The sequence below is a fragment of the Malus domestica genome, chromosome 11 (assembly GCF_042453785.1).
Source record: "Malus domestica chromosome 11, GDT2T_hap1".
Lineage (NCBI taxonomy): Eukaryota > Viridiplantae > Streptophyta > Magnoliopsida > Rosales > Rosaceae > Malus > Malus domestica.
This window is the reverse complement of record NC_091671.1, coordinates 3,359,626-3,381,171: the sequence shown is the minus strand read 5'-3', so window position 1 is coordinate 3,381,171 and position 21,546 is coordinate 3,359,626. Positions and strand designations below refer to the sequence as shown.

At 36.9% G+C, this 21,546-nt stretch overlaps 2 protein-coding genes and 1 long non-coding RNA gene across 3 annotated transcripts; 1 reads left to right on the top strand and 2 right to left on the bottom strand.

The window, feature by feature from the left end:
- Nucleotides 1–5,231: 5,231 nt before the first annotated feature.
- LOC103447209 (subtilisin-like protease SBT5.4) lies at nucleotides 5,232–11,022 on the bottom strand. Its single transcript, XM_008386391.4, has 11 exons — nucleotides 10,798–11,022; nucleotides 10,587–10,696; nucleotides 10,400–10,497; nucleotides 10,158–10,322; nucleotides 9,274–9,382; nucleotides 7,253–7,802; nucleotides 6,843–6,940; nucleotides 6,525–6,770; nucleotides 6,320–6,434; nucleotides 6,032–6,245; nucleotides 5,232–5,942 (listed from the first exon to the last, which is right to left on the bottom strand). Exons 1-11 carry the CDS (start codon nucleotides 10,996–10,998, stop codon nucleotides 5,401–5,403), a joined length of 2,448 nt encoding a protein of 815 aa, XP_008384613.2. The 5' UTR covers nucleotides 10,999–11,022; the 3' UTR covers nucleotides 5,232–5,400.
- Nucleotides 11,023–18,006: 6,984 nt separating this feature from the next.
- On the top strand, nucleotides 18,007–19,750 carry LOC139189304 (uncharacterized). The gene is made up of 2 exons (XR_011573077.1): nucleotides 18,007–18,147; nucleotides 18,961–19,750. It is a non-coding gene; the product is annotated as an uncharacterized lncRNA (long non-coding RNA).
- LOC103447210 (BTB/POZ domain-containing protein At1g55760-like) lies at nucleotides 18,721–21,318 on the bottom strand. The gene is made up of 4 exons (XM_008386392.4): nucleotides 20,463–21,318; nucleotides 20,071–20,216; nucleotides 19,746–19,864; nucleotides 18,721–19,566 (listed from the first exon to the last, which is right to left on the bottom strand). The coding sequence occupies exons 1-4, from the start codon at nucleotides 20,579–20,581 to the stop codon at nucleotides 18,964–18,966; spliced, it is 987 nt and encodes a 328-aa protein (XP_008384614.2). The 5' UTR covers nucleotides 20,582–21,318; the 3' UTR covers nucleotides 18,721–18,963.
- Between the last annotated feature and the right edge of the window lie 228 nt (nucleotides 21,319–21,546).

The window sequence follows — 21,546 nt, the reverse complement described above, 5'->3', positions numbered from 1 at the left end:
CTTATCTGGAGGAAGGGGAACCAAGGTCCAAGTTTTCTGTTGAAGAGCATCCATTTCTTCTTGCATTGCACCTCGCCACTCTGACAATTTACATGTTGCAGAGTAGGACTGATGTTCTTGATCACCAGATTGAACTTCAACAGAAAAGGCCTGTTTTTCTTAAAAATGCCCGACTTGGATCGAGTCTGCATAGGATGAGAGTTAACAGTAGCAATAGAAACTTGTTGCAACTCAGAAACTTGAGACATATGAGTATCAGGATGTAACTCAGACATGACTTGACCAGAAATAGCTGCACCGAACATGTGATCCATTGAAATATCCCCTGGTAGTGAGGGAATGGTACTAGAAGAAACAAACTCACTTGGTGCTGAAGAACATACTGGAGGATTATGCTGAGAACTTGAATCCCTGGAGAACACTTGGGGAAACGGTATAGATGCTAAAGGAGGATGATGAAAAGTATTGGAGTGTACGGTGGAAGATATGGAAGCCACCTTGGAACCAGAGTCAAAATGACTAGCCATATAAGTTGCAGGAAAATGACTTTCATCAAATAGAACATGTCGAGAGACAATGAGTTTATTGTCTTTAGGATTAAAGCAGATAAACCCTTTATACTGAGCAGCATATCCCAAAAATATGCATTCACTGGTCTTTGGTGCAAGCTTATGAGATATATAAGGCCTCAATGATGGATAACAAGCACAACCAAAAATCTTCAAGTGATCGAGTTTGGGTGAAGAATGATATAACACTTCAAAAGGTGACTTCATAGACAAGACAGGTGTAGGCATTCGATTAATAAGATATACTGCTGTGGCACATGCATGGTACCAAAACTTAGGAGGAAGACAAGCTTGTTGAAGAAGAGTGATAGCTGTCTCGGTAATATGCCGATTTTTTCTCTCTACTAGCCCATTTTGTTGAGGAGTGTAAGGGCAAGACTTATGATGCAAAATACCCTTGTCCTTAAGAAAATTCTAAAAATTAATCCCAATATACTCTCCACCACCATCACTTTGCAATATTCTGATATGAACATTAAAGAAATTTTGCACAAAAGCTTGAAATTGGACAAACAGACCAAAAACAGTAGCTTTATTCATGATAGGACATATCCATGTGTACCTTGTACATTCATCAATAAAGGACACATAATACCGATATCCTTCAATAGACAAACTAGGTGACGGACCCCAAACATCAGTGTGAATGACTTCAAAAGGAATTACAAACTTGGAAGCCAAAGAAGGAAAAGGTAGATTGGCAAATTTGCCTTGTAAACAAGCTTTACAAGTATGGGAAGAATTGAGACACGTAAAAGGAATATCTGCCTTAGAAAGAGCTGCCTGGACTACTGAATTAGCAGGATGACCCAATCTGCAATGCCAGATTGCAGAATTTATTCTTTGTCTAATATATGCTGCAGGAGAAACATGAGAAGACTTCATTACTGGTAAAGGATAGACAGCATTGTTACTCAATCCTCGATACAGAACTTCCTGAGTGACCTTGTCCTGTATGCACACAGAAGACTCATCAACAATACACCTACAATTATTATCCTTGCACAGTTGATGCATGGACAATAAATGTTGTGATAATTGAGGTACATGTAAGACAAATTTTAAACAAAGATTATGAGACTGTAATGGAAGATTAGAATGTCCAATATGAGCAATATGTAAACCTTCTCCATTAGCACCAGTGACAATATCAGATGATGAGTAAGGAGCAGCCATTTGAATGTTAGACAAATCAGAAGTCATATGATGTGTGGCCCCTGAGTCAAGTAACCAATACTCTTGCTGTGGTGCAGAGGGAGAAGAAGTAGACCTCGCAGTCATAGTAACCGGAGAATGATTTTGAGAGCTTATCATTGCAGGATGAAACTGAGGTGGATAAACCATATGGGCAGGTGGAAATTGTGCAGGAAAAGTAGCCTATTGAGAGCGTTGAAATTGCTGTGGAGAGAACCCTTGTGATGATGAATAAAACTGGGGAGGCACCATTGAAGAAGAACCACTATTTCAATCAAAACAAGTTACAACAGTATGCCCTTTCCGATTGCAAATTTGACACCCTTTTTGAAAACAATGAAGAGCACTATGACCTTTCCTATTACATATTTGACAAATCTGCAAAGGTTGATACACTTGCTCAGTAGGCATAGGAGAATGGAGAGACTGAAAAGAAGAGCCCTGAAAATTATTTGATGAATACTGCTGTGGAAATGAAGCACCAGTTTGTTGATGTTGCTGAAAATTATTATAAAATTTCTTGCCTTTCCCATTTGGTTTGAAGTTATTCCCCCTGAAATTGTTATAAGTCCCTGAACCACCCTGAGATACAAAAGCAAGATGACTATTCATCTGAAACATTTGATTAGGAAATGGCATTTGTTGAAGCACTGGGGTTGAAGAGATCGGAAAATGTGAACCATTGAAAGAATGCTGAGATGCACTATGTGCTGCACCACCAAATGATCCCCCAGCATCATAGACTGAATTAGAAGCATACATAGCAGACATTATAGGAGCCTGTTTAATAACTTCGTCCAAAGTAGCCTCTTCAGCTTTCAATTGGGATCGCAATTCTTTTAAAGACACAAGATTCTCTCTGCCCCTTATAACTGCCTTGATAGTATTAAACTCATGGGGAAGACCTTTAAGAGCAACAATTACAATATCCTCATCGGAAATAAGCACTCCAACAGCAGCAAGTTGATCCCTACAGTCCTTGATTCGCTGCAGATACAAATCAATAGACTCTGACCCTTTCTTTATGTTCTGCAGATCAATCTTCATTTGAACAATACTGGTTCTAGTCAGGTTAGAAAACCTTTCCCTCAGATTATTCCACATTTCCTGTGAACTTTGACAACCAATAACACAGGACAGAGCAGCAGTGGACAATGTAGCAGTGATGAGAGTCATGAGAGCTTTATCATGAATCTTCCATACTTTGTAATCATCAGTAATATGGTGTGGATTAGTAACAGTTTCGTCCTCAGAATCAGAATCATGATATTTATCTGGGCAAGGAATGGATCCATCCACAAAACCAAGAATTCCATTTCCCTCTAATAAAAGTCCCATTTGAAAATTCCAGGTAACATAATTGGAATCATCCAATTTGACAGTGACATTGTTACCAATACTAGGAATCAACGAAGAAATTGGTGATTGAGTAAGTGCTAATTGAGCAACTGTAACCATGATGAGAACTGTAAAAGATCAACGTATCTTCAAGACTCAGAAAACAACCAAAACACACAACTTTTCAACAGGATTCTCCACAGACGAACAACAATACATATGCAAGCAATAGGCACATCAAGAAACCAGATCAAGCAACGCAATAATCTCAAATCGAGATAATATCAAGAAAATCTCGACAATTCAACTTCAGCAACAATCGCAAATGAGCGAGACAAAATGACGATAAAACTACACCACAATGCCTTCAAGAAACACACGACAGCAACAATTAACGAAGGAATTTCAAGAAGAACAATCACCAACTGACAGACGAAAAAGCCCCAAATTTTCTAGGGTTTCAGCCACCGATTGAGATCCTCGACGGAACGAGAGCAACTATTACCAAGAACAAAGCACTAACAAGATGAGCGGAAGCACAGGGATCAGGAACCGACGACGGTGTTACCCTTTGCCGACGAAGATACCATGTCAACAGTAATGAATGAATGTACAGAGAGAAAATGTAGAGAGAGGAAGTAGAGAGAGAGTAAAAGAATATTATGTATTTTCCACATCTATATCAATCTGTTTACATCCCTTACTTATATATAAATACAACCACCTTATAACTAACTCCATATTCTCTACTCTACTAATGACACCTGGCACTAACCTAAGGCATTCCCTAACACTTACCGGTAAGAACACCTGTAAATAAAAATGCATGTCATTACTTGTCTTGACACACTAACCCTCGCATCGTGGCATGCCAAAATATTGTTGTGGGCATGTGATGACATGTCATGGCATGCATATTGCATGCTAGGCATGGCTTGTCATGGCTTATCTTGACACGGTAGCCCTTGCATCATGGCACGCTAGAACATCGTTGTTGGCCACGACATGACAAGCATCACGAATTGAATATTACTAGAAGTCTAATGATCAGCACAGGTTGGTATATACAGTCTGAAATATTTGAGCAAATGTTCATAACATGTGCCTGTCTCTTTGCTTGTCATGTTTTATAGGGATTTAGTGATACCTTGTTTGAATCAAGCCGATTTGTGTTCCTACTGTTTCTGCTTTCCTTTAGTTATTAAACTTGGCATGTGAACTTGCATTTGCAGTAAGAGTGTGGGAGGCTGCTAGAGATTAAAGTTTAGAGACAATGGCACTGGTCTCTAGAGGCTTGTTAGAGCGATATATGACGTTCTTTCGTATACTAGCAGCATTTATGGATGATTTTCTATTGAAATTTGCCTTCTCAAGGAATCCAAATTACAATTTGCAAGTGAAATTTTGTTCTTATGTGCTGCATTTTTTTTAATTGCATTGCTGAGATGGACAATCTGTATGTACTTGATCGTGCTGTATTCGCTGAGAGATGAATCGATTCCAAACTCTATTTTCATGGCAGCATCCCACGAAATCTGCTACTTCCCCATCTCATCACTGGTCTCCAAGCTGGTCAACTTTCTGTTGTTTTTGTATCTACTCTTTCCTGTCCTCCCTACTATTTAATTCTTTTCCTACTTACTGATGATTCCGTGTTTCTAATCTGTTTTGACATCTCTACTTGTTATATTAATTAATCAGGGTATTTCTATTTTTAAAGACACCGAAAATTATGTTCAAATGAAACTATCAGGTTCTGGCACTTGAATACGATGCTATTCCACATTTTCGTGGTGCATCTCAGAGTATGAAGTTCCTATCTATTTTGGTTCACGGTGTGCGGTTGCTTAAGTTTAACAGGGGGTTGGCGTTTGTTCGTGGTGCATGAGTATCTAATTTGGTTGTTTGGAGTGTTGGTGGTGTAACTTCATACTTATAATTTTGTACAGATGAAAAAATAAATAAAGATATGACTTTGGAATAAAAATTATGACCCTTAAATTTCCTCATCGAAACGCGGGGTAAGCGTAATTAGCTAAGTACTTGCAATCCCTGCGGGTTCTTCTTCTCTTCTTCAAGAATTGCAGAAGTTAACATAACTATAAAATTTATATAACATGTGTACCGTGATAACCAACTGAATACTTCAACTTCTTTATTCCCCTTATTTTGCACTGATGTTTTCGATAAGTAAATCTTTTCCGAATGACAGAAAAGACGTTTAAATACATCTTCCTAACCTAAAATTCAGATATCTTGAAGGCTCTAAACAATGATGAACATGAATTGAACTTTTTTATCATCTCTGATAGTGCATGACAACAATAGGACTCCTGACATTGTGCTTCCCATCCGTCCAATTTAACTCTCCAAATACGTAGTCTTCAGGCCCTTGAACCTTAGGCTTCAGAACAACCTTGAACTTCTTCTCTTCGCCACTGTTCTTGAATTGCAAGGTACTAGGCTTAACTGTAACAGAAACTCCCACCGGTTCCTTAATACGAACTACATATGTGCCTGGAGAGCCGACGTTCTTAACCCTTCTAGTCACAGTCACTGGCGTGTCACGGAGATTGGGAACTGTTATAGAAGGATAGTTAAAATCAAAAAGACTATATGCCTTGGAACATTTGTGTGGCTCTTTAGAAAACACTTTGAGCAGCGTTGCATTGTAGCCACGAGCGCATAAGAAGTTTAAGTAATCATCAGTAGTTAGGTCATAAACAAGTCCAGGGTCCATCGCACGGTTTGGTTGAACATGTCCTGCACCATAAGCAAACGGTGTTGCTCTGGCCTTGGATGAGTCCAGCATTGTGCCCTTGCTGTTATCTCGTTTACTTGCTGTAGAAGGAACCAACGAATAAACTTAACCATTCGAACACAAGTGTGACAAAATTATGGTGCCTTAAATCAGAAGGGGAAACTTGTACCGGTGGTCATGATTGCAGATTTAATAGCTGCAGGGCTCCATGTCGGGTGAAGGGTTTTCAAAAGACCGACAATTCCAGATACATGAGGGCACGACATGGAAGTTCCGGATTGTGTATTGAAAGATACACGCCGGTTATCGAACTTCTGACCAGTTGGCCCGGTTGCTTGAGTATAAGCAGCAATTATACTCACTCCTGGCGCTGTGATATCAGGCTGATGTGCAAACAAGTATAAGTTAGACAGACTAATTTGAAGAAGCCTTATACATAATAATTTCAAAGGAATACCTTAAGGATTGACTGCTCAATGGCGTTGGGTCCCCTTGAAGAGAATGAAGCCATAAATGGAGCTGGTTTTGTTCCTTGTTCTGTCTTTACACGATTAATGTAAGCCATAGGATTCCTGATGGATTTTCATTGAATGAGAGGCTAGAAGATTAATCATGAAATTTTCAGGTAAAGAAAACATGAAATGAAAGATCAGGATATGTACTTGGTCGACTTGATGTAGGCAAAGACAGATTTTCCGTCAGAATAATTAACATGTGAAGCTGGAAGCAAGTGAGGATCAGCTATGATTTCATTCCCGCTTAGCTTATCATTAACCAAAATCATTCCAACAGCGCCTGCAAGAATAGCTTGTTGACCCTTGTTGGCTCTTGGATTTTGCCCTCGAACGCAAACCAAAATTTTCCCCTTTGCCTTCTTTTTATCGAGGGTTCCAGGTTTGCAGAGATGGCTGAAGAAGTTCGAGAAGATACAGTTAATGTACATTATGCACGGCATATCATTGAAAATTGATGTTACTCACGCTTCAGAACCAGACGCATTAGCAGCTTTAGCATCGCATGCACTTATCAATGGGTAGAACTTTTTAGCTGGCAAAGCTGTAGAGGAAAGACTTGCTCCCTAGTAACAAACGTTGGAATACTATCAGTACAACGAGAAGAATTTTCATACTTGTAAAGGATTTCATTTGAAGTACAATGCCTAACAAGAATACGGTAAGGATGTTAAACTGTTCGCGTTGTAAATCAATGTGATTTCTCTAGCATTATTCGTGATGATGAACAGACTAACAGCGATTAGGGTTAATTGTTTACACAAAACTGTGTATTTGCACACCGACTACCATATCATGTCATAGATTAAGGTGACCCCTATAGCATTACTCGTTACAATAAACGCACGACTAGCGATTAGGGTGTTAGATTTATATACCTTGAGATGCTTCTTGTTGCCAAGAGTAACATAACTGGAGAACTCGCGATCAATCGTGCTAGCTCCAACTGTGAGCATCCACGGTGACACATTCGACACTGACCCAGGAGTAGGACCTGAATTCCCAGCTGAGCTCACCACGGTAATCCCCTTCTTAACAGCATGGAAGGACCCTATTGCAATCCCATCACTTAAAAACTCCGCAGCTTCACCACCAAGAGACACTGAGAGCACATCAACACCATCATTAATTGCAGCTTCAAATGCGGCCAAGATGTCTGCATCGAAGCACTCGTTGCCATCGATTGGAGGCCAGCATACTTTATACGCAGCCACGCGAGCTTTTGGGGATCCACCCTTTGCAGTGCCATTGCCATTACCGAAAACACTTGCTCTAGGAACAAAATTACCACCTGCCGTTGAAAGGGTGTGTGAGCCATGACCGGCATGGTCACGAGCGTTGGGCTGGATGGACTTGGCTGCAGAGGAGTTAACCGTGGAAGCATACACGGCGTATCCTTTGCTGAAGTACCTTGCTCCGATCAGCTTCCTACATAGGTGTTAATCCAAATTAATTAGCCATTATCGCCTAGTTAAACAACAGCATTAACGAAATTAAATAACGATGTGATGTGCATTAAGCAAATGAACAAAACACAGCAACAAATCTAAATATGATAGTAAATAGAAAATAATTGTTTAATTGGATTAGATTAGTTCAAACCCAAACGATTTTGTATGATACAAACATTGCTAGCATAGTTGGTATTACGTCTGCATGTGATGCAAATGTACAAAATAAACAATGATCCAGTTGACTTATTTTCCAGATTTATTGGTTCCAGTTGGCCAAACAAAAGCCTCTAAATAAGTGAGGAAATTGCTTTTCTTGTCATCTACACATTTCCTTTTGATGACTCCTAAAGCATATTTTTGCCATCACAATTCCAAAATATTCTTGCCGTCCAACCTGGAGAGATTTTGTAGTGTCCCCAAACTATGGGATGATACACTACACGTTATTATACAAGTGGAATAACATTTCAAAAATAAAACTTTCTTAACCTTTTTAATAACATACTAGCATTTGCCTACACACTTCGTGTGTATGAACACATTTTTTTAGAAAATGAGAAGGAGAGAGGGAGAGGAAGAGAGGACCTGGGGAGAGTGAGAGGTTTTTATTTTTGGTTTTATTTATTTATTATTATTTTTTTAATATTTGAGGTATTTTGACATCACATGTTGGTGAGATTTCAATAAAAAAAAGTAAAATTTAGATATGGGAAATTACATTATTGCCCATCATTTTTTTAATGTGATAGAAGACTAATTTGCCTTTTCCATCATCTTTTGGTTGACAAAAAGAATTTTATTAATTAGTAAAAATAATGAATTCTATGTTCCGAGTAGAATGAAAAGATTTTCCCCAACATGATATGTGATAAATTGCTAAAATATATACAATACTGGAAAAAGAGGTGGGAGACACAACTTTGGGGAACTTTGTACCAAGGACCCACCTTTGTTTTCAAACTTTATATTCAAGTTCGCGTTTTAGATAGATGTAGCCCGACGATTCCCAACGTATGCTATTTCACTTTCAAAAGTCAATTACCCAATCACTTTCCACATGAATGAAAGCTGGTCCTAAGTGGTAGAAACCAACATATTGGTGAGCACCTATCCTACATTAGTCAGGCAAGCGTTTAATAAGTGAAGTGCTAAGAACAGGCGTTCAATTGCACATAGTTTAAACAAGTGCCTAATAAGTGAAATATCAAGGCAGGTCGTTAGCACACACACATTAAATGGGCAAGTATTTAATGGATAACGCTAAGGATAACTACGTGCGTGAATGAAGATTCGATTACACCTTTTGGTATTTTCACCTTACATATCAAGATTCTAAATTAACTGAATATACAAATTGGGACTAATGAACCCTTAAAACGATGTAATCTACTTTAAAAGATGAAGTATCTGAGAAAAAAGAGCAAGAAGTGGAGAAGAGAATGGACCTATTGCAACGAGAACCATCTTTGGTGTCCAGCTGACAGATTCCACGCCATTTAGATGGGATTGGTCCCATCCCTTCATCGCTAAAGCTCTTTGATTCCGGCCAAACACCTATCACAAAACCAATAAAGAAAACATAGCACCCAACAAGAAAATGTCAGAAAGCATGTTTGACAAATGACTAGTGTTGGCCACAAAATAATATGCTATACATAATGGAAAATTACTAGAACGCATGGAGAAAATATGCCAAAGAAAAGAAATATTCACAAATAAAACTAGTTATAAAATTTTTATTCAGGAATAGAACTAAAAGACCTTAAATAGACAATAAATCATATATAAATTATAAATTTTGTATCAATTTCTTGTCTGTTTAGAATATCCTTCCAATTCTATTTTAATTAAAATTCTACAGCCAAATTAATTTGTTCATATTTCCGAGAAAATTCCAATGAGGAAGAAATTAGAAGCACAATCTCGACTGGTCTGCATTTCTTACTGCAGTTAATTTCTAAGAAATAAATTCTCTTTTTGTAGTGAAGTAAAACAAAAAAGGAATACATTTGGTTTGTTTATAATTAAGAGAATTTGACATCAACTTGCAAAATGCTGTAAAATATGAAAGTGGTTTGGTCAAAATCATTATGGTTAGGTCAAAAATCATTTGGGTTGGTAGGGTTTAAAAAAATTATAACATTTGAACCTAAACTATCATACATCACTTCCCTGAACTTTTATATAATATGAAAAACGTTGAACTAATGTGGTTAGGTCAAATACTCATGCAACATTTATTGGTGCAGAAATATATCAAGGAAAGCAAAGAATGTGGTCGATTTTACACTTAACCTAAATTGTAAAGCAACAAAATAATTAAGATTACCAGTATCAAGGTTTCCGATAATTGTATTTGCACCTAATCGTGCCTTCTTCCAAATAGAGCCGGCCCGGATTTCGCCGTTTTCTTCCAATCGAAGAAAATCCCATGAACGAGTTGTCTGTAGTTTTCTTCCTCTGTTTGGAAAAACAGACACAACATTTGGATCCTCTGCAGTTCACAGAAAATGCATTGTGAAAAAAAAAGTAACGTAGGAAAGAAAAGGAAGCTGCAAATAGAAATATTACTTGCAATCTGAGCAGCCTCTTCATCATCCAAAATTGCAGCAAAGCCATTGATATTTCTCGTATATGAGTAAAATATTGATTCCTGTGCCCTTTCATTGCTGTTGAACAAATTGGAACAAATGAAAAAAAAAAATCCAACGATATTAGCACGGGGAGAAAATTCAAACCCTACACAGAATGCATATACCTTCCCAAAACTGTTCCAAGAAGATTGTAATGAGAATTTGTCACGCTATCGAGATCGGCGGACAAAGGGTCCAGAACATGAGGACCTGCTCCTAAGTACACAATGTAAGACTGAAACAAAGAAATCATTTCAAGGCCATTAGTGAAATTTGACCAGACCGAAACTTCAAAAATTTAATTCGACGAAATGAAAGAATGCAATGCATGCATACACTTTTGGCAGCATGCGCTGGAATATGAAACAAAGAGATGAGAAGAACTGAGAGAAGAAAAGAAGGGAGAATTGAATTTCCCATCTGCCAATATTTTGTAAAGAGAAGAAGTGTGTGTAGAAAGAGGCTCTTCCTTCTCCTGTTTTTAAAACTCCGTTTTTGCCTGTTTTCGGAAGCAAAAATTGCTTCCTCCTTCTGCATTAATAACGGTAAGTGGTGGGATTTCCTCCAATTTGAAAGTTGCCTTTTAAGGGAATTTGAGTAATTTTGGGGAGATATAATTAAAAAAAAACATTGCAAACAGTTTTATTTATTTATTTTATCTGGATGTATGGTTGGATAAGATTTCGAAAATTTTGGTGGAAAAATCAGTGGTCTCAAAAAAGGACAATTGACTATTTTGCAAATAACTATGTTCTCCATTAGTCAAACACTATTTTGCTGGATTATACATGAAGTTTGAGATAGTGATTGAATTTGACAAGAAATTAGTACAAGAAATCAGTAATTAGCATCAATTAATCTACTTTTTTGGGTTTTTTTCCCTGTCATTTGAGGAAATCAAATTAGGTTGTCCATTGTATGGCTTAGCCGAACTGTTGCGAGTTATATATTAGTTAGAGTGTAAATAGTAGTTTGTTGTCCCACATTGGTGAAGTACATATGTAATACCAATTGTAACTCCTATATATACTCCACTTTGGAGATTAATGAATATATTAGAAATTCTCAAATATTGTCATATATATATTTTTGGTATTTACCATGTTTAGTTTAATATTGGTATTTACCATGTTTAGTTCAATATGGCATCAGAGCAGTTTGCTCTTAGTGACCTGTGTGCTTTAATTTTGTACCCACATTTTTCGTGATTTCCTTCAAAAAAAAAAAAAAAAAAAAAAGTGAATAGTATCGCGCAATAGTACAATGCGTGAACAATGGTCTGCTTTGTGAACAGTGATCCTCTACAGTGCCGTAAACAGTGATTGCTACAGTGTCATGAATAGTGCTCTGCTACAGTGCCGTGAACAGCTGCTACAATGTTCTGGTAAATTATTTTCATTCCGCTGCATATCTTTTGTGCATTTATTGTTCGTGATTTTGTTCAATGACTCAATATAATTATAGTGTTGTTATGCATCTTGGTGGAACAAATAAATGGATAATTGATACTGGGGCCACTGATCATGTGACTAGTGACCCTAGAGTGTTTGATGAGTTATGTGACTATGTTTGTGATCCGTATGTTACTAGTACAAATAGAGCACATTCCCCTGTGAAGGGTGAATGCACTATCTCTCTGACTCCAACCTTATCATTGGTCCGTGCTTTACTTGTTCCTGATCTTAAGTGCAATCTTTTGTCGGTAGGAAAACTTCTTGATACCTTATATTGTTCTGCTCATTTCTACCATACGTATTCTTATTTTCAAGATATTCAAACTCAGAAGATAATTGGTCATGGTAAAAGAATAGGGGGTTTGTACATCTTGACTATGGAGGATACTGTTGTTTCTGGTTCAAATAATCACCAAGTTTTAAGTGCTAAAGTGGATGACAAACATCAAATTTGGTTGTGGCATCGACGATTGGGACATCCATCATTCAGTTATATGAAACATCTATTTCCTTCTTTGTTTCGCACTTGTAGTGATTCAGAGTTCAAGTGTGAAACATGTGTCATGGCTAAGAGTCATCGTGCTTCATTTCCTGTAAGTGATTCTAAAGCTACTTTGCCATTTGATTTGATACATTCTGATGTGTGGGGTCCGGCGAAAGTTACTTCTAATGGACTCCGTTGGTATGCTACTTTTATTGATGATTGTACTCGGTTAACTTGGGTGTTCTTGATGAAGAATAAGAGTGATGTTCCGTTACTTCTTCAAGAATTTTGTACAATGGTGTCTACTTAGTTTCAGACCAAAGTTAAGGTCTTCAGGTCTGATAACGGGGGAGAATATGTAAATCACACTTTGACATGTTTTTTTCGTGATCATGATATTATTCACCAGACGACTACTCCATTTACACCCTAACAAAGTGGTGTGTCCGAACGGAAGAATCTTCAAATAATGGAAGTTGCTCGCTCCTTGATGTTTGATAAATGTGTTCCTAATCATTTGTAGGGTCATGCTGTTTTGGCTGCTGTGTATTTGATCAATCGTGTTCCAAGTAGGGTTCTTGATTTTCAGACATCGTTCGATGTGCTACAAAAACATGTTTCTCTTGTTTCTGTATCAAAGCTTCCTCCGAAAGTATTTGGGTGTATTGCGTATGTGCATGTCTACTCTAATCAGCGGAGTAAACTTGATGCATGTGCTCTCCGGTGTATCTTTATTGGGTATGTTAACAATCAAAAAGGCTATAAGTGTTATCATCTTCCGACTCAAAAAACTTATATTACCATGGATGTCACCTTTCATGAGGAAGTTTCGTATTTTGTGAAGCCCTCTTCCGACTCTCCACTTCAGGGGGAGAGGGGGAGTGAAGTACAGATTTGAAGATATGGTATGGATGATGTGTTACAGGCAGAGTTGGGAACAAAACCTATTATGTTGCGTGATACTGATCAGTCGACTACAGATAGTGATCGGTCACCTGTTATTCCCAGAACTATTTCTACTGACGATAGATCAGATGTGCCTAGCGAGTTACCTGTTAGTATGTTTGACGAATTACCTTTTAATGATCGGTTGCCTGCTGCTGATATGTCTAACCAGTTGCCTAATGATGGTTCGTCCAGTGATGATTCTTCTAACAGTTTGGTACAAGATGATGGCATACATGAGGTAAATTATGACGATTCTTCTACTTATCAGTTGCCTCCACGAGCTAATCGTGGAAAACCTAAAGTACAATATGAGCCTGATATGCATGCCAAAGCCAAATATCCTATCAACAATTATGTGTCTACTCATCGTTTATCCAAACCATATGCATCTTACATATTTCAGCTATCTAATGTATCAATTCCAACAAAATTGTAAGATGCTTTGTCTGACCCTAAGTGGGTAAATGTCATGCAAGTTGAGATGGAAGCTTTGGAAAAGAATTCTACCTAGGATTTGGTTCCTTTACCAAACGGAAAAAAAGTCGTTGGATGTAGATGAGTGTTTACTATTAAGCACAAAGCAGATGGTTCTATTGACCGGTATAAAGCTAGATTAGTTGCTAAGGGTTATACTCAAACCTATGGGGTGGACTATCAGGAAACATTTGCTCCTGTTGCCAAACTTAATATTGTGCGTGTTCTTCTGTCCTTAGCAGCAAGCCAGGATTGGCCTCTGTTGCAGTTTGATGTTAAGAATGATTTCCTTCATGGTGATCTTAAGGAGGAAGTGTATATGGATCTCCCACCTGGTATTGGAACATCTCCTAGAAAAGGTGTTGTATACAGGTTACAAAAGGCCTTGTATGGTTTGAAACAATCTCCTAGAGCGTGGTTTGGGAGGTTTACAAGTTCAATGAAGAAGTTTGGGTATATCCAGAGTCATTCAGATCATACTTTGTTTCTAAAGCGACAAAATGGTAAGCTAACTTCATTGATTATTTATGTTGATAACATGATAGTGACTGGTGATGATCAGAGGAGATACAACGTCTTCAAAAGTACCTAGCTACTGAGTTTGAGATGAAAGAATTGGGTGAATGGAAGTATTTTCTTGGAATCGAGGTTACACGATCCAAGCATGGTATTTTTCTGTCTCAACGGAAATATGTTCTTGATTTGTTAGCTGAAACATGTATGTTAGATTGCAAACCTGTTGATACTCTGATTGAGCAGAATCATCGTCTGGGTTTATTTCCAGATCAAGTTCCTACTCATAAGGAACGGTATCAGAGGCTTGTGGGGAGATTAATTTATTTGTCTCACACTCGTCCTGACATTGCTTATGCAGTTAGTGTGGTAAGTCAGTTTATGCACTCACATAGTGAAGCTCATATGGATGCAGTAACCCGTATTTTGAGGTACTTGAAGATGGCTCTTGGCAGATGCCTGTTTTTCTCCAAGAATGGTCATTTGAATGTCGAAGGGTATACAGATGCAGATTGGGCAGGTTCTATCACTGATCGGCGATCTACATCTGGATACTTTACGTTTATGGGTGGTAATTTAGTTACTTGGAGAAGCAAGAAACAAAACGTGGTGGCTAGGTCAAGTGCAGAAGCTGAGTTTCATGGTATGTCGCATGGTGTATGTGAGTTGTTGTGGTTGAAAAAATTGTTGAGAGATCTTGAGTTTAAACCCAAAGGTGCTATGAAACTTCATTGTGATAACAAGGCTGCTATTGAGATTGCTCATAATCTAGTGCAACATGATCGAACAAAACATGTAGAGATTGATCGACATTTCATTAAGGAAAAATTGGATGCTGAAATTATTATGTTTCTGTTTGTGAGATCTGAAGATCAACTTGCTGATGCTCTTACTAAGGCTGTGTCTAATAGTGTGTTTTCCAACTAGCTTTACAAGTTGGGCATGCGTGACATCTTTGCACCAACTTGAGGGGGAGTGTTACGAGTTATATATTAGTTAGAGTGTAAATAGTAGTTTATTGTCACACATTGGTGAAGTATATATGTAATACCAATTATAACTCCTATATATACTCCACTTTGGAGATTAATGAATATATTAGAAATTCCCAAATATTGTCATATATATATTTTTGGTATTTACCATGTTTAGTTTAATATTGGTATTTACCATGTTTAGTTCAATACGAACTCCCCCTCCTTTTAACGTAAGAATGTAAAAAAATTGATGTACTAAAAAAAAAACACAACTTCTGCTTTGGGGAATGCAAACCTTCAACTAGGTTTGCCAAAATAGATAAAAACGTCTTCATCATTCTGATATAAGGATAAAGTAGTCCAGTTTTAGACAAATGAGAGTTTATGATTGCTGCATGACACATCATGAGGCTCTCAAGGATCCTCTTGAACATTAGAAATTTAGAATTTAGACTAGCTCTTTTTTTTTTTTTTTTTGAAAAGCAATGATAAAATTTCATTTTAAAAAAGAAAGTTTTAACAAAACATTTTCAGTACTGTTCACTTTTAACGAAAAATCACATTTATACATTTTTTTGATACTATTCACTATACATTTAAAAAGGGCTTTTCATTAAAAGGAAATTTTTTTTAGACTTTTCGTTAGTTTTTCTTTTAAAAAAAAGTTTAGATTACACCATACAAGCATAAGGAAATAGCCCTCACACAGATCAACCTTAACATTCAATTAAAATAAATTCGCCGAAAAGTCGGGAGGTTCCTTTTAATTTAATCTAACAAGACGATCTAGCAAGAGAACAATTAGACTAGCCTTTTGATTTAGTTTTATGTACACGTTTTATGGGTGTTAGGTTGAGCTAAATTACTCCCAATTTTGTTAAAGGTGTCTTGAGAAAACTTAGCTTTTCCTCTATTTTCTTCAACTTAGACTTATTTATTGACACAGTTGTTTTTTAAAGGGTATAAATTCATAGAAAGGTAATTTAGAGCCACTATTATTAGTGGATATAAAATCTACAAGATTAAATTGATTAATTAATATGAGACTAGAAATCTAAAGTCTATACCGTAAACAAACAATTGTGTCAATAAATGGGATCAATGTTGAAGAAAATTGAGCAAGTTGTGTGATGATTTGATGCATAGTTCAATTGAATATCTGTGATAAAAAAATTTAAGTAAACGTGAGATTTTCTCAATATATCATGTCTTTAAAAAATAAAAGAGATCATATACAGAGAAAGACTGTTTAGCGAAATGTCTTGCACTGACCCACTTGAATGACCTGTATGTTATTTTAACCAACGAACATCTAAACCCTTTCACCATTTTTCAGACCAAAATGATCTCCCATGTTCGACCCTATACTAATATATATCTTTAACCCTTTTACAGTTTTCATCTTTTCATATATATTTTTTTAAGAAAAGCTAATGAAAAATACTTGAAAATTTTGAGTTTTAACGATAAGAACTTTTACAGTTTTCATCTTTTCATATATATATTTTCTAAGGAAAGCTAATGAAAGATGCTTGAAAACTTTGAGTTTTAATAATAAGGACAAAATAAATGGTAAAGTGAATAGTACTAGGATTGACTTTTTAGTGTAAAAATGTGGTTTTTCGTTAAAGTGAACAGTACCGGGAGCTTTTCGTTAAAATTCCTTTTTTTTTAATACAATAATATATTTACACTAAGAGATGGGAAGAACAAATCAGTATCTAATTCGCAAGTCGTAAAATCCAAACCTAAGATTTCTTACTTATAAATAAAGAAAAAATACTACTAGACCATAGTATTAAGTGACTCGTTCTCATACTAATGTTTTTTATTTATTTTGAATATAAAAAAGGTTTGCCTATTACATGTTCCAAATGCTGCATAGCTTATGGGTTGCGGGACGCTAAAACTTGGCAGAACGTAGAAAACAATGCTTTCAAGCTTTTCTAGCCTTCAGTAACCTTCTTGCTTTAACATGTGGCCATAACTCCAAGCCTCCCCTCAAAGGAGAACCTAACACATTGACGTTTGTCTGCTGCTAAGGAATCTATTTCTTTTTTTGTTCCTATTGAGAAGTCTATTTTATTAGGGTGGGAACTTATCGTTTTCCAACTAGTAAAATGATCATATTATTTCACATCCTATTTTGTAGGATGAGACCCTTCATTCACCAAAATGGTAAACAGAAAGGAAAAGAAACAAAGGCAACAATAAAACTTTAAAATCATGATACAAATGATGACAAATTCAAACACGACACATTATAAAATATAACATTTGATGTATACAATATTGTTTAACTGATATTAGTATTATTTGACAAAAAACACTGATATTAGTATTACTAATTGATAGTTTTCTCATTTTTCTTATGAATAGTCTGAGTTGTATGATTGTTTTTATATCTTCATGCATGTTGTTGATTAACTGAGTTGACATAAACACGGCATATATGTAAATAAATAAACTAGAACACGACCTATTGACACCTTTCTCCATTTCTCTTTGTAATAATTTGGGCTGGATGTTAGAAGAGTTCATTATTGAGTTTGTACTGGCCTTATAGATAGATATATTTGAAGGCTCCAAGCGCCCAAAAAGTCCATTTTATCATGTAGCCCACCCCAAAAATAAAAAAGAGAACAAAAGGATCGTCCTAATATATTCTTTCCATATTCTCTCCATGAGCAAATGCATATAAAAAGCAGCTCCCAGAAGGTGTTCTTCTGTCATGGTTTGCGAGCAATAATTCAAGCTCTCATTTTTATGCATCCCTTACTTTACATCAACGTTAGAAAGAAGAAGGGAGAACCCCAAATGAGAGCTTCTCTCCAAGGTAAGCAACTTTGCTTTGAAACTTGCCCAGTTGCCCTTGTGGTTGCTTTGCTCATGCTGAGTTTTAAGACTTGAGTAAAAAGGAGGATTTCTATACTATTCTGTCTTCATTACTTTCCTTAGCGTTACATTAATGACATTATTACTAATCCGTAGTCCTGGGTGAGGAGAAATCGGATTGATGAAGAGTTGGATTGAGTTGTCGGACTCTGAATTCACATTGATGTTGCTTACTAAACTCTCTGATATCAGAGTAGGAATATGTTTGCATTTTATGCAGCAAACAAATGTTTGTCTCTTTTTTTTGGTGAAAACTAATATTGATCCCATAAATTATATATGCTTACTTTCGCCCCCATTGAATACAGTTTCGACCATATTGTTTGACATTGGTCGATATCATTTCATAAAGTTGGATTGTATTTTGTTAAAATTTGGATGAAATCTTTGTTCTAGGTTCTTGTTCAATTGATCCCGAATAGATGGAAAACATGGTGAAGTAATTTCAGTATGCACATATCAACTCACTTGGCCCCAGTTATCTGGAAAAAAAAAAAACAGGAACAGAACAAGATATAAATCATTCAAATTTCATTGTTGAATCCAAGAATTTATGTTTCTGTAACACGGATGACGACTCCTATGTCATCAGTTCAGAGCCAATATATACGTACATGAAGACATAAAAAAAATTCAATCTGCACTAAAGAATCATCATGACAACAAATCCTGGACACTAATTTTACTAGCAATCCACATATTTATAGGTAGGACAGATATGAAGCCACGCTTATGACTTCTTTAATTTTTGCAGACTTCAGAAACCTTTCCAGGCACCAAGAACTTCGCCGAAGACTTCTGCTATCAAGTCCCTGTCTGCGCATAGCAAGAAAGCATTGAAATCATCTCGGATGTCATATATCTTCCCAAACTTCACAAGATACCGCATGCAGCTGGTTTTCAATTGAGGCAACTGGTATAGAGATGCATTTTGGAGCCTTTCTAGCACATTCTTTGTATCAATGTCTTCCAAAAGACTTTCATGGCAGGCGTCTTTCAGGTCAGAGATGTCGTACTTATCAGCAGCATGGAGAAGTGCCAGCCTGTGGGTCAGAAATTCTTCATGTCCTATGTTTCCATAAATGTAATTAAGAAAAGCCTGACAAGCGTCAATTGACATATCGGAGATGTTTATGGTAGACAGTTCTTTCTCTTTGAGGTCATGCGAAAACATGCTCCGGAAAACAGGTGATCTAGCAGCAAGAATTGCCCGGTGAGCTCCGATGCTTCCATCAGACACGTTAATCATGATATCCGTGTGGATGCCTTCTGTTAACATTCGACTCAGGGACGCAAGAGCAGTTGCATTTGATTGTTTTTGCGTTGATCCTCCAGCCCAAATGGAGCAAGGTTCTCCACCCTATACATGTAATGGCAAAATCATTGTCAAATTAGGAACGGTAAAACCAGCACCTACACTTTTGCTTACACTAACCGATCAGTTCCGTAAGAACAACGTGATTTTGTTGGCTCTATGCAAATTTCATCAATGTTGTATTAACAAAAAAATTGGAAGAGATCAGCAATAAAGATGCTTACCTCTCCGGACGCAGTCTTCAAATCACGGAATTCAACGTCGATGATGAATTTTCCAGTTAAGGGAACCTCAATAGCCCAAACAAAATCATCATTGCTTTTGAGCTTTTTGTTTGTAACTTCTAAAACATACGTAACAAAGATAGAGTCTATTAAAAAACCGAAAAGGAACGACATCTTAAAAGCCGGCATTCGAGTTAATCCTCACAGAAATTCTCTCGTAAAGAACGGACATGCATCGATATTGTATCTACACACTAATAACATGCTGCTACGTTTTGGTGACAATAATATCAACACATTATGGATAACATATCTATTCCATTACCTGGATGAGTTAAGGCCTTTCGATCACCAACAGAACACACCACTCGAATAATAAACGAAGCAATCGGCGGATTCTCTCTCGTGAAATTCGATATCTCTGGATACAATTTAACAAACAACACTCTGTTCTTCTCCACAGATAAGTGCCTTCATTTCAAACCCCAAAAAAAAAAAAAAAAAAAAGTAGGAAAAAAAAGGTTAAAAATTATTCAATCCCAGAAAATATACAAACCAAAATTCCCAGCTACCAATCAGATTATCATATATATGATTGAAAGATTAAAGGGTAATTCTTGATTAAGCTTCTTATCAATTATTTGAATTAAATCGAGGAAATTGGTAAAGAAAATGAAAACTTGAAGAAAAAAAAGATGGAAGAAATTTATGACTGACCAATTCCACTTGCCAATCTTGAAAGGATCGGACTTTCGGTATGTGCAGGAAGACAAGTTGTCGATTCTCCATTGGGCGAGGCGCGACGTGGTTTCGACTCTGTAAGCTGAATCGCTCATCCTATTAGCAGCAGAGAAAGCCAGAGCCGTCGTGATTTCATGGATGCAGTCGAAAATACCCTCCAACAGATGCTCTCCCGGCTTTCCCAGGTTGACAATTCCCACAATGCTGGCTACTTCTCATTAGCATGTGCCACGAGCCCAAAACGACACCGTTCTGGTCTCTCTCTCCCTCTGTCTCTCCCACTGATTGACTCTGTTTTTTCCTCTGTTTCTACTGTATCAGTGTGAAAAATTTCAAAATTTTCAGGAGAAGATAAAGTTTTTTTGGATATGGGTTTTAATCTTTGTTATTTAAATCTCCTGAGGTTGCGATTTTTCAATGGTTTCTGGCACGCAAGCTTTGCTTTGGTTGTTTCTTACGCCATTGATAGTGAAGCTTTGTTTTGGAAGAGAGAGAGAGAGAGAGAGGGAGGGAGGGAGGGAGAGGGAATGGGGCAGGGGCCTATAGAGAGGGAGAGGTGCTTCTCGTGTATGGGGGTGGTTTGTTGGATTACAAACTGGTTGAGGAGAGGATGTGATGGGTTATGTGCGTGGGTGTGGGGTTTTTTTTTTTAATTAAGCAAACAAGCTTGGATTCTTGGTTTGTTTGCATGGGTGTTTGGTGCTTTGAAGCAAAGCATCTTATACTTTTGAGTAATGTCCTAGCTTATTTATTGTTATGTCGATGTTTGACAAAACTTGCAATTTGAAAACACTTTCGAGAGCACTAGGGTTTTTCATAAAAAATTCAAAGTGTTTATGATAAAAGCACTTACAGTGTAGGTACAAATATTATATAAATAACTCTTTTTCCTAAACTTTCTTTTATTGTGTGCGAGCCATTTGTCATGACGATCATTTTGACCGGATATCTATACTATTTGGAAGAGAATATGTTTTTGTAAATTAAGACGTCAAGAAAAGGATAAGTGTCTAGAATAGTAATGATTTGGTAGTTTCATTTTGTAAGCTTCTGGCTATGT